The sequence below is a fragment of the Styela clava genome, chromosome 10, assembly GCF_964204865.1.
Source record: "Styela clava chromosome 10, kaStyClav1.hap1.2, whole genome shotgun sequence".
Lineage (NCBI taxonomy): Eukaryota > Metazoa > Chordata > Ascidiacea > Stolidobranchia > Styelidae > Styela > Styela clava.
This window is the reverse complement of record NC_135259.1, coordinates 18,953,286-18,966,313: the sequence shown is the minus strand read 5'-3', so window position 1 is coordinate 18,966,313 and position 13,028 is coordinate 18,953,286. Positions and strand designations below refer to the sequence as shown.

At 36.3% G+C, this 13,028-nt stretch overlaps 3 protein-coding genes across 3 annotated transcripts; 2 read left to right on the top strand and 1 right to left on the bottom strand.

Annotated features, from left to right (window-relative positions):
• Nucleotides 1-514: 514 nt before the first annotated feature.
• Nucleotides 515-3,401, top strand: LOC120337103 (dol-P-Man:Man(5)GlcNAc(2)-PP-Dol alpha-1,3-mannosyltransferase-like). The gene has a single exon (XM_039404824.2). The coding sequence runs from the start codon at nucleotides 693-695 to the stop codon at nucleotides 1,977-1,979; it is 1,287 nt and encodes a 428-aa protein (XP_039260758.2). The 5' UTR covers nucleotides 515-692; the 3' UTR covers nucleotides 1,980-3,401.
• A 17-nt stretch (nucleotides 3,402-3,418) lies between these two features.
• LOC120337106 (methylosome subunit pICln-like) lies at nucleotides 3,419-6,134 on the top strand. Its single transcript, XM_039404826.2, has 2 exons — nucleotides 3,419-3,619; nucleotides 4,472-6,134. Exons 1-2 carry the CDS (start codon nucleotides 3,419-3,421, stop codon nucleotides 5,069-5,071), a joined length of 801 nt encoding a protein of 266 aa, XP_039260760.2. The 3' UTR covers nucleotides 5,072-6,134.
• An 835-nt stretch (nucleotides 6,135-6,969) lies between these two features.
• Nucleotides 6,970-12,274, bottom strand: LOC120337639 (ATP-binding cassette sub-family F member 1-like). The gene is made up of 2 exons (XM_039405498.2): nucleotides 12,166-12,274; nucleotides 6,970-11,095 (listed from the first exon to the last, which is right to left on the bottom strand). Exon 2 carries the CDS (start codon nucleotides 11,051-11,053, stop codon nucleotides 8,819-8,821), a length of 2,235 nt encoding a protein of 744 aa, XP_039261432.2. The 5' UTR covers nucleotides 11,054-11,095; nucleotides 12,166-12,274; the 3' UTR covers nucleotides 6,970-8,818.
• Between the last annotated feature and the right edge of the window lie 754 nt (nucleotides 12,275-13,028).

Here is a 13,028-nt window from a genome sequence, read left to right as displayed (position 1 = left end):
AAATCACTAAGAATATGTGCCTATTTTAAAGTTTTCGAAATTAATTAATTGAAAAAATTAGTAATAGCTGATAAAATGTGGCAACATTTTAGACCAATTATTTTGCAGCTTACTAGCGACATCTGGAGGATGTATTTTATATTAAATAAACTGGTGGTGAATGGAGTCTATTTTACCACAACTGTGTTTTTAAATATGATTTTAATCCTTTTCTAATAAAACGTAAAGATATAATGGAAGTCTACAATTAGGAAAAAAATTGTCATCAAATAAATAAGCAGATATTTAAACTCACAATCGAGAGTTTATGAGACGGGGAGAGAGAGAGAGGGATAGTTTAGAGTCAGATTAATTGAACTCGACACCGGATAGGTTTATTTTAATTACTGCAGTATTTTTTTCTCGATTTCTGATATGCCTGTAAGCCTCACAAAAGTTTTAAATTATTGTTACATTATATCCTATGTAAGTTTAACCAATTTCAAAACTGAAGAAGTTTTTTAGAAATTTACAAGGAAATATTTGAAAATAGTAACTCCGTCCACATTTTTCAAAAGAGAGTGCGCAACATGTGGATTTCGCACGCACTTCGTTTCGTGGACGTTCTGCAATCTCAAAAATCGAGATCTTAGTTCTGGGTTTGTTGTTTTTCAACTTTTTGACAAATTGTAGCGCAGTTTTGCACTTGAAACATGCCTGCATTGCAAAAGAGAAAGCAGAAAAAGCTCTCCTTGTTTTCTAAATTGAAAACGAACATTGAATACTTGTGGGACTTTGCATTTAAACTTCTGACGGATCCGGCGTACACATGGAAATTATGCTGTCTTCTCATTATTGGAGAAATCATTTTAAATATACTGGTTGTACACTTTGTGAAATACACAGAAATTGACTGGGTTGCGTATATGCAGGAGGTCGAGGGCTTCATCAACGGAACACGGGATTATACGGAACTAAAAGGAGACACCGGGCCGCTTGTTTACCCCGCTGCTTTTGTTTACATATACTCTGCTCTTTATTACCTAACATCACAAGGAACAAACATAAAAGTAGCACAGTATATTTTCTGTTTGTTTTATGTTATTAATTTAGCTCTTGTGGTTAGGATTTACGAAAAAACTAGGCAATGTCCTCCCTATGTTTTTATTTTTATGTGTATGACTTCTTACAGAATTCATTCAATTTTTGTGTTGAGGCTTTTCAATGACCCAGTGGCTATGATGATATTTTATGCCTCAGTGAATTTATTTCTGTCAAAACAATGGAGTATAGGTTGCATATTTTACAGTCTCGCCGTCGGGGTAAAAATGAACATTTTTCTTTTTGCACCTGCATTGTTGGTGATCCTATTAATCGAAAATGGAATTTTAAAAACAATTGGACATTTATTTGTATGTTTACTCACCCAAATAGTTATAGCGATTCCATTTTTACTTGAAAATTCAGTCGGCTACGTTAAAAAATCTTTCGAGTTCAGTCGTCAGTTTTTCTATATTTGGACTGTAAATTGGAGGCTCGTACCGGAGGAAATATTTCTAAACAAGCAATTCCAGTTATGCCTGCTCTTGTTACATTTATCAATTCTTGTGCTGTTTGCAATATTTAAATGGAGAAACGGAATCAAGCAATTGTTTTCCTTAATTAATCCTTTCACGAACTGGGAAGCTAATTTGCCAAAAATATCTCCAACAAAAATGGTTCAGATTTTATTTGTGAGCAATTTCATCGGTATGTGCTTTAGTCGATCATTACATTACCAGTTCTATGTTTGGTATTATCATACTTTACCCTTTTTATTATGGAATATAAAAATTCACTCGACAGCTAGATTGCTAATATTTGGTCTAATTGAACTTAGTTGGAATACTTATCCTTCCACAGTGTTTAGTTCTTCTCTCCTTCATGTAATGCATTTATTGATGCTTATAGGTTTGTTCCTAAGTCCTGATGAGATTAATTCAAAGTCTAAAAAAACATAGAGCAATGGTTCTCAAACGTTTCAGCCCCGTTCCCCTTTCTAGAATTTGTCAAGTCTCGCACCCCAACACAAAAAATATCACGGAAGCTAGCAATAAGCTACAAATAACAGATAGTAAAGCAAAAGTATGTAAAGTAAAGTATTTATTCAAAAAAACATGTTCAAAATAAGACTGGCACTATCACATCTATTTTTGATTAGCTTTTATGCCCTCTCATAAAATTGTCTATACCCCTTGTGGGGCGCGCTCCACCTTCTGGGAATCACTGTCATAGAGATAGTTCCTAAACTGAAGTTCTAATAGCACCCTTATATATTGCTTTTTGGCTTGTAAATGCACATTGAAATCTCATTGTACTACAGGCGATTAGTGTCTGTACATACAGTGTTTTCCTGGAAATAAGAAGACAGGGGCGTATTTCAATTTTCCTCCAAAATTAACACTTGGGCTTATTTTTGGTGGTTTTGGTATTTTTCATTTATCAATAAGGGGAGGGCTTATAATAAAATTTCAAAATGTAAATTTTTTAAAATCAGGCTAGGTCTTATTTTCGATAAAACACAGTGATTACACTAAGACTATAGGATCACCTCAAGAGTGGATCAAACTCTAAAAAGCAATTAGCCAAGTAAATATATCAAACACATTTTCCTGGTTGATAGACCAGATATCCTTTTCCACTGGTGTGGATTTCATGTTGTCTCCGCATTATCCAGGATACAAAAAAAATCCTGTTGACACTAAAGACTCCCATTCAAATTAATATCTTTTAAGAGTCCTTGTTCAGGAATTTTAGGTCTATTTCCTTGTTATAATATGTGATTTATTATCGTCACTCAAGTACAAATTGTTTGAAATTTTTAGGGGATGTAACTTGAGCTAGTTTCATTTAGTATTAATGAAATATTTTCCTTCTACTTGTGTGTGTGTAATGCAATCATTTGAACCTTGCTATAATTTATTTTTTTAATGCAGTTGTATCTAATGCCTAATAGTCATTTTTAATGAGTTGGAAAATTTTTTGTACTTTTTCTATAATTATATGTTGGATTGCATGGAGAAATATTCTATAAAAATGCCATTGCATGTTGCATGGACTGTTTGACATTTATACTATCCTTTAATAAAGCTGATGTTATGCTTTGCTGGTGTACCCTGTGCTAATTGCTTGTATTCTACTAAATGCATTTGTGATCTTGGTCAAGTCCATGCATCTGGAAGAAAATCTAGTTAATTATTTTCATACCCGGCCTGAAATGATAACTAGATGAGCGAGTTTGCTTTGCCATATGATTAAGCCCTTTTTCACTTTCCACCCGCCCCCAGTATAAAATGTTATAAAAACCTCTCCTAGTAGCAAAAAACTTTGATGAGAATCGTGGTATAATGTATTTTGAATAAAATCTATTATTTGAATCATAGTTTATGCCAGATACAAAATGTTGCCTCGAGTTGTCACGCCTGATACAGGAATTCAACATACGGAACAAAATTGCAGAATCAACATAAACTCTGATGACAGAGGAAGTGGAACGTTGTATATTTCAGAAGAAAGATTGATCTGGGAGAATCAGGAGCATCGTGGACTGTCACTCGGTTATAAAGATATCGCAATACATGCCGTCTCTAAAGATTTACAGGTATTCAGTTGTACGCTTGGTATTCAATGAACTGTGGTTGCCATGGTTACCCCGCCTGCCTGTCTAGAGTTGTTTTCTTCCATTAACAAGAGTGACACTGGGGTAATGGGTCACCTAAATGTATCTTCAGAGTCTGAATTCCTTATAGGTGACGGTGCTTGATAACCATCACTGGTTATTGTGCTCCCTGCATACTGAAATTCATTTTTTTATCTGTCATAGTTATAATGTACAATGTGTACTTTCGACATGTGATAAAATAAACTACTGACTGACTGTATAATAGCTGTCATATCTTTAGAATATTTTATACCTTGGCTGTGAGAAAGTCCACAGACAACTAGTTGATCAGATATAAGGTTTGGCACGGTTTATGACAACCAAGACTGCGGCGTCTGAGAAATCCACAATTGCCAGTGACTAGTCGATTCTAGATTAAATGCGACTCTGGGTTAATAAAAATTTAGACCTTAGGCTTCAGCTACGAACTCTGTGAAACAGGACTACTAATCAATACAATTTGCGGAATTCGTCTTTCAGGTGTAATGTAATCATGTTATAATTTGGCTTTGTACATTTCTGCCATCATACTACTGGGTGTTAAAAAAGTAACGCAAAATAAACAGAAGTTTGGATGAAATGCTACTTGGTACGTTTAACGACTGATATCTTTCAAAAGTATTGAATTATGGTGAAATGCCATTTAAACATTTCACGTCTGATGCTTTTTAACAGTTACTTTTTTAACGCTGCCATGCCGAAAAATCTTTTTTAACACCCTGTATTTTCCATACCTTGAAGGTTATGGTTTTAGATATAATTTATTCAGTGTATAATCTTGTGATTTTCCAGGCATTTCCTGAAGAATGTCTTTACGTAATGTTCAATGGTGAGATTTGTGAACCGGTTGTCAATGGCAACGGACAGACAGAAGAGTACGATTGTGCAGATAACGAGTTTGCTGCTGACACAAGTGGTACAATATCAGAGATCAGATTTATACCAGTATGTAAAGACAATTTAAAACGAATGTTCGATGCAATGAGCGACTGCCAATGTCTCCATCCGGACAGTGAGGATAGCGATGACTATTATGGAGGAGATGGTGACAGTGAGGAGCAAAACTATGAAGGGGCTATGTACCCCCCTACTGTTTACAATGGCGGTGCGGGGGAAGGATTTTATACTTCTGAAGAAGGCTTACAACATTTAACGCCTGCAGGGCAAGCAACATTAGCAAGACTAGAGAATATGTTAGCAGATTCACAAATTTCTGAACCTGAGGGGATTTCCCAAATGGAAGGGGTTCAGATTGAGGAGGAGGGCCCCATGAACACTGATGAGCCTCCTGTGGTAGGAAGGCCCCCTGTTGTCGATGACAACCCGCAGCAAGGTGCCCCTATTCTTCCTTCAGTGGAAGGACAATTTGATGATGCCGAAGACACTCATTGATCTGCTCAATGCCAGGTTTCTGATGTCTGTCGTGGTTGCGGAGCAGGAAAAGTTTACAATCAACGCTGCGGGTTGAAAAAATAACAATTTTCTCTAAGATTGTAAATAATTTTGACTCCAGTTTCTAACTTGGAGAAAAATTAATATTAATTGGTATTATGCAAGTCTCCTCCAATAGATACTCAATAGACCTAATACTCTTGGATTTTAATGGAAAAATTTGACTTATCATCGTCATTGAGTGGGTAAAATTACAGGGAAAACATCCCAAGCTCTGACCTCCTACTCTGCAGCTTAGGTTATTACCACCAAGACTGAGTTGAGAACAATTGCATATCTTATTTGTTACTTGGTTCAATTAAGACAGGGGTTTTATTAATTAAACCTTTGTTCTCTCATTTACTTTTTTCACAAATTTCGAAGTTAAAATTTACCTCTTCACGACTCCACTCTTTATGGATGTTCATGGAGTCCCTTTACAATTTTAATTTTGGTATGAAGTCAGTTCTTAACCAGGTTTGTTGTTTTTTTTTATCAGTCAATTTTCAAGTATTTTTACTTCATTTAATAATACATGGGCCGGAACAATATGTGGTATTGATAAATTCCCTTCCAACTTCGAAAGTCTTTAAAACTTGATGGACACCCCATACTTCTACACATATCTATAAGGACTCAATTTTAAAGTAAATAGTGCACATAGGCTTTTTGAATTGAATGTGTTCACATTACTATATTTCAATCGTATATCAATTTAACCCTCCTGTATTAATAAAGGTTGCAAACACCTAGTTTAACACTCTGATTCAAATATATCAATCAAAATCTAAAATATCAAACAACTCAGCAATCTTTGTGATTGAAACAACACCTGATGTTTTTAATTGCTTAATCGTGATCCGCATGTTTATCACGTCTCCCTTCACACTGAAATGCATTTTTGTTCTTAATTATGTTTGTACAATGTGTACTTTCGGCATGTAATAAAATGAACAAGACTGATATATTCCTTTCCCATCTCATTTACCTTTATTATATTCTTTTCTAAGCAATAAACTTTTTCCACTGCATGTCGTGTCACTCACAGTGGTGGTTAGAGATAACCGTCCCCGAACAAACTTAAAAAAAGTTCAGCTTAGTTGTTTCCGCATTATTACTTATCGATAAGTATGTTGATAGATATTTGTCTGTCTGTCTGTTAGATGCATGCGATATCTCACAAAAGCAAAGTTGAATCTGCTCCAAATTTTGCATGTGCATTCATCATATCTCAGACCAGAAGCCTATTGATTTTGGACGAATTATGTCGTATAATTAGCGAGTTTTAATAATTAATTAGTGATGAGACACGAGGTGTCACTATGGAGTAAGAGCGCTGTTTCGGGGGATCCCCTAACTATCCATGGATACTGTCTTACGTCTCTGACCGATATTCTCGTTTCAAGACTTAGGAATACACTTGTGATCTCACTCCCTTTGGATGAATTTCGTATTCATGCTTGCTGCTGTGAATAAATATAAATCACATTGACAATAAAACTGAAGGTTTGATTAATCCATATTACGGTATTTTGCCATTACGGTTCGAGCAGTTGTTATCCAGGTTCCATTTCAGGCATTGGTCCTCAAATTGCGGGGGGGGGGGGATAATTTGATGGGGCGTGAAGCTTATGAAAAATTATGTTCAATTCACATATTTTTATAACAAAACTATTGCTATCTGTTATTGGTTGCTTATTGTTAGCTAGTTATCTTCGAGGTGGGCCGTGAAACTTGATAGTCTAAAAAGGGGACAGCTGCCGATTCAAGTTAAGGTACATATCATCCAGAATGCCCCCCATTACATCCTACCACTGTTTCAGATACCGGCCCCACATTAACCACATATAGACGGTGCATACATCGTTGCATTTCTTTAATATTCAAATTTCCTATTCCAAAGAAAATGATTGTACTTCCAAATAGACAAACATCCCAGTAAGTCACAAATGATTTGTTTGAGTACACAACCTCACAAAAAATGAATGAAATCTCCGAAGCTTCAAACCGCACCATTGTGTACAACAGTGGTTCTCAACATGGGGGCCTGTGACCTCCCAGGGGGCCAAAGGGGCAGTTGGAGGGCCACAATGCTAGGCGCCTATCTGATTTACATTTCCCTTTTACAAAAAATCTCCTGTTCTATCTAATTTCATTGATTGGTAAGGGTGTTTTCACTTTGTTGAGCATTAAATGTGTGAACATAATGAGACTTGGAATCTACTAACACACTCAATACCAATGGAAAGATAAACAAGGGGGCCATGAGTGCTGAAAGCCTCCGAAAGGGCCACAAGCCATAAGAAGTTGAGAACCATTGGTGTACAACATAAAATCCGAATCCTTGGCACACAGTTCAAAATAATATTCATGGAACAGATATATTTTATATTTACAAGAAACAATTCGCCAAATAGAAAAGTAATTGTAAAGTAATGAGGTGTAAGAGCATTTCCAAATTCTTTTTAGTGAACTAGTGGACTTATCCTTAATATGTAACTTTTTTTTACCACGGCTCAGGCAAAACAGTATTGTGACATATTTTGTATTAAGGTTATTAATACCTTCAAGCTATTTATATCAAACTGAATACCCATGTTGGCTCCACAGGATGGATACTGAGTTTATTAACTAAACCCCATGTTATGACAGACACCAAAAATAATATCTTCCTACATGCAATGCAGTCCCTGCTTCTGCGTCTTGATTGCAAAGAAAAACCTATTAGAGGCAAAGAGTTTATCCTACATAAGTTGGGTCCGCTAAAAATTGCCTAAAATTTGCTTGAATACCGTTATGTAGTATTTTAACAGTTTGTTCCCTCAGATTTTTTCTGAGTTTGATTCTGTTTTGCTGGATTTTGAGTCATACTCAGACATTTCTTGACTCCGGCTCGATGAGCAACATATAAAAAAAAAGAACTACAATATTGCAATAATATTTGAGCCCCAAAAGTTGTTTGCCAATTTCAATTCTATAAATATATCCGTGATGCTATAGCGCGAGGTTTATCAGCCAAAATGCCAGGTGTAAACTAACTCCCTGTTCATCCTAGTTTCATTACTTGATAAAGTTATTTCACAGGGTGTTTTTCCTTTGTTGAGCATGAATTGTTTAAACAGAATAGGATTTGGAATCAACCAATCAAAATAAAACTACAAATACCACTGGAACAATAAACGGGGGCCATGCGTGCTAAAACCCTCCGGAACGGGGCCACAATCCATAAAAAGGTTAGGAACCACTGTATCAGCGTTATAAATTAAATGTTCATATCTATTAGGAATAGATAGGGCTCGAAGTGGATTCCATGCTATAGTAGTGCCACTATATATATATATATATATATATCTGTGAATTTCGGTTTTAATAATGCTTTTTCATTCACATCAACCATTCACTCCATGAAATAGAATATGACAATAAATGGTACTTCCGTAGTGTGTGTACCAGGTTAGGGTTGGGCCATAATTTTTATTCCAATTTTCCTTATTTTACAAGTTCGGGGACGCTTTTGTTTAGCCAAGTGAATATACCCCCTGCCCATAGGTTTCAGTTCTTTTACACAAAAAATAGGCGAGTCAAATTAGTTACCTCCATATTGGTACACACACTTCTGGAGCGACCCATAAATATCATATCTGCATGAATTGACTAGGAGCTGGAACACCACCATCCATAACCGACATTTTATATGAGAAAGCGATTTCATTGCTCTACCGCTATAGCTGCGGCGGCAGACGGCTGTTTTTTAACAATCTCCTCTCCAAGAGATTCTAAGATTTCCTGTTTGTAATCATCAAAGTCACCTTCAATTTGATTGATAGTCTGTTGCTCAACAACCCACAGTTGACAGTTTGTTTCGGTAATTAAACGTGAATCATGAGACACAATTATAACTCCTCCTTTATAGGTGTTTATTGCGTCCGCAAGTGCATCGATTGATTCAAGATCCAAATTATTCGTCGGTTCGTCTAAGATTAAAATATCGGGTGCGCTTGCTACGAGTTCGGCAAGAGCTACTCTAGCTTTCTGTCCTCCGCTTAAATCCCGATTCGGGATGGTGTGAGCTTCGCTTACAAGTCCGACAGAGCCGAGACGCTTCCGAGCTTCTTGGTACTGCATGTTAAACTTACTTTGCAAATATTCCGCTGGTGATTTATCCAAGTCCAGTTGTTCAGCTGAATGCTGACTGTAGAATGCAATTCGGGCTCTGTGATTTTTACGCATTTCTCCTGAAGTCGGGTCAAGCGTTCCACACAGAAGTTTCAAAAGCGTAGACTTGCCTACGCCGTTAGGTCCTACGATAGAAATTCTAGATTCCATATCAACACCAAATTCTACGTTTTTGAAAAGCATTGGTTGCCCGGGGTAACCAAAACTGATGTTATATAATCCTAATATTGGCGGGTTCAAAGGTGGAGGATCTGGAAAAGAAAATTTGACAATATATTCACGAGGTTTTCGTATCAATTCAACAGTCGTTTCACTGCTTTCTTCCATTTGTGTGGCACCACGACGACGACCTTTCTCTTGTTTACGGGTCAATGCTTCTTTTGTTTTCTTTTCTGCTGCTTGTTTTGATGATCCATGCGCTTTCAGCTCTTTTAATCTCTTCTCTTGCTTTTCATATTGTTTTGTCATCTCTTTCAATCGTTGGACGTACATCTTTTTAAACTGTGCAAAATTTCCTCGATAGTACTGCAACTTTAGGTCATCAAGGTGGATAATATCCGTGCAAATGTTATCCAAAAAGTTTTGGTCGTGGGAGACGATTAAAAGAGTTTTCTTCCATAGTTGTAAATAGTTGTCTAACCAGATGACAGCGTTCAGATCCAAATGATTCGTGGGTTCATCCAACATAAGTAATGTTGGTTCCATAAACAAAGCTCTTGCGAGGGAAACTCTCATTCTCCAGCCTCCAGAGAAATCCTGCGTCGCACGCTTTTGCATTGACTTTGTAAATCCCAGTCCGGCTAAAATTCTTTGCGCTCTTGCTTCAGCCGATGCGACGCCAATTGCTTCCATATCTTCATAAACCTTTCGTAATTTCTCTTGTACAGATAAATCGCCAGCTTCTTGTGCTTTTATGTATTGCTTCTCGAGCTCAATCAACTCAAGTCGTTTTTTGTCAGCGTTCAAAACCGCTTCAAGAGCGGGTGTTTCATCAGCTCTGACTTCTTGTTCACAATATAAAATATCAATATGGGCTGGTATCGCCATTTTTCTCGCTGCCATATGGCGCAATAAAGTCGTTTTCCCTTTACCATTAGGGCCGACAAGACCATACTTTCGTCCGGCGACGATTGTAAGAGAAGCATTTTTGAATAAATCTTTGCCTTTGGCTGCGATTGAAAAACTTTCTACTTTAATGTCCATACTATTGTCTTGAATCGCTGAAATCTTTTGACCAGAAGCTTGCTCGGAAATACTGAAGTTGCCCAATTCATCGTTCAATCTCTCAGATTCTAACTCTTCCATTTGTTTCTGAAATTGCATCTGTTTTTGATACTTTTTTCGTTCTTTACGCGTCATTTTACTCAATGCCTCCGCATCCAGGGCGTCAGATTCCTCTTTTTCTGGCCCATCTTCATGTGTGAAGTCTTGAACTAAACCATTTTCATTTTCCTCCTCATCTTCAGGACCGGGTGCTCTTTGGCGCCCTCTTTGTTTCGTTTTTTCTTTTTCAACCTCTGGTGCAAGCTCAACAGTTTCTTTTTTCTTTTGTTTTTTCGTTTTTTGTTCTACAGGGGGACTTTCTACATCTTGATTTATATTATCATCTGCAAGTTCTTCAAAAAAGGCTTTTTTACCCCCCTTTTTCTTTTTTTTGCCTTCCTTCGGCGCATTTTTATCCAAGTTCGGATAATCAGACATTGACTGAACATTATTCGTAGCTATTTCTTCATCACCCTGCTGCTTAGTTTTAGATTTTTTCGGCATTATTTATGGTTGTTCACTGCTTATTTATCAATTAAATATGACCTGTAAGTTAAAAAGTAAATGACATGGAAATTTCCTTAAATCAATGGTACCGTTCATGCTTCTACACAGTGACCAGTGACCATAGACCAGTGTTTCTCAACCTAGGGGTCGTGACCCAAAACTGGGTCGCCTTAAAATACTATTGGGTTGCTCGTTTTTACAACAAAAGACATAAAAGTTATAAATTTTATTTTCTAGTAAATTTTTTTCATTGGGAGTGTTACACAATAGTATTTGTGAGTTATACGTGGGAATTAACTTGTAAAAACTTGGCAACATCTATTTTTCCGAAAGCACAAGCCATGCCACGATTTGAAAAAAACTCAGTGATGGAAAACAAGCGTATTCTCACTTTTGAAGCAATTTCTCGTGAATATTATGTAAAAATTATTGTTTTGTGAGTTTGACTGCATAAAAACACTACATGCCGTTTAGTATTTCAGAATATTCTTGGGTTGCGAGTTTTATTTTTTGAGAAATTTGGGTCGATTGAAAAAAAGTTTGGAAACCACTGTCATACAGTCATAGACGAACAATGAAATGTCATGAGCTACTATTAATAAAATCATAGAGAATTATAGTGGTACATTGCGTACGAGTGAATCCATTGACTATAATTTTGATTTATTTCTGACATTTCCAATAAATATTTATCAGTAGTTTATTTTTTCACCAAATTGAAAATACAGAACGAGGTAAAACAAACAAAAAAAATGCATTTCAGAGTGAAAGGGGGCCCAAAAAAACAGAATTGCTTATTGAGCAGCGACATCAGCATGAAAAGTCTGACATTAGGTCATACAAAAGTTAAAAGTCAAAGTGAAAAATCTAACATTAAATACTAAAGTCTGAAAGTTATGAGTGTAACGTCAAAATACTGACATTGTCAGTGGCATAAATAAGTTTAAATATTCTACAGATCTAACAGTCCAATAAAAATTTAATTTTAGGAACTTTGTAGAGCCAGTTTTCTCAAGAGTTAAATGAACCAAAATAGGGAAAAATCAATACAGCAATAGGATTTACATATTTATCCCGGGGGAAAAATATTTAATTTCCAAATACCGTACCGAAAAGCAAGGCCATTTGCCATTCCAGCATATTACGGCTCGGCCACCATCGTTCACTTCCCGTCACGTTCTTTTTTGCTAAATTCAAATCCATTGCTAAATCGGATTTATAAAAATGATATTCCCCGTCACGTTCGAGCGATGTGACATCAAAATTGCGAAATCCGCCACACTTCAATGAACGTTTCCCCGACCCTTGACCCTAGAAAGATGTTCGCGTTGAATCTATTCGTACTAACCACCGAACTCAGGATTGCACCTTCATTCGAATCGTACCATTAAATATACTGTGTGCATCATATAATATAAACCCCACAAGAAGCAAATACTGTATTATTCTGCATTTTTTATTCCTTATTTACATACGTTTTACTGTGAATCTTAATAGAGAACTTGGGGGAAGCCGACTCTGATGACCTTATTTGTTTTGTGGTTGACAAAACAATAAATCTCTCTCTCTCTCTCTGTATTCCCCAGCTACTCAAAAATAAATATCCGATTCGGTTAATACCACACTTGATCAAATATGCAAATTGTCAAATATTTTATTTAGCTTTAACGCCTGTATGTTATTGCCCATCTTGGATATGTAGCTAATTCTTTTCCACGGAAATTTAATGTTGTTTTTGGACACACCTGAAATATGTTAAATCATATCTGAAGCGCTTTTATTTATATTTCTTGATATTATTATTGGGTGCTAACTCGGATAACCGCATGGTCATATCGTTGCCACCCAGTCTTTACCAAAAATTTTTCGCGTCACCTTTCATCATAAAATGTCATCTTCAGCTTTTTTTGAGTTTATGTTCACTGTGAGTGCATTTTCATTTTGGTGAAAAATAAACTACTACTGACTGATT

Excerpts from the sequence above, each read along its gene's own strand:
- LOC120337103 (XM_039404824.2), top strand. The coding sequence starts at position 693 with ATGCCTGCATTGCAAAAGAGAAAGCAGAAAAAGCTCTCCTTGTTTTCT.
- LOC120337106 (XM_039404826.2), top strand. The coding sequence starts at position 3,419 with ATGTTGCCTCGAGTTGTCACGCCTGATACAGGAATTCAACATACGGAA. Across the intron at positions 3,620-4,471 it reads CCGTCTCTAAAGATTTACAG|GCATTTCCTGAAGAATGTCT; the intron begins GTATTCAGTTGT and ends GTGATTTTCCAG.
- LOC120337639 (XM_039405498.2), bottom strand. The coding sequence starts at position 11,053 with ATGCCGAAAAAATCTAAAACTAAGCAGCAGGGTGATGAAGAAATAGCT.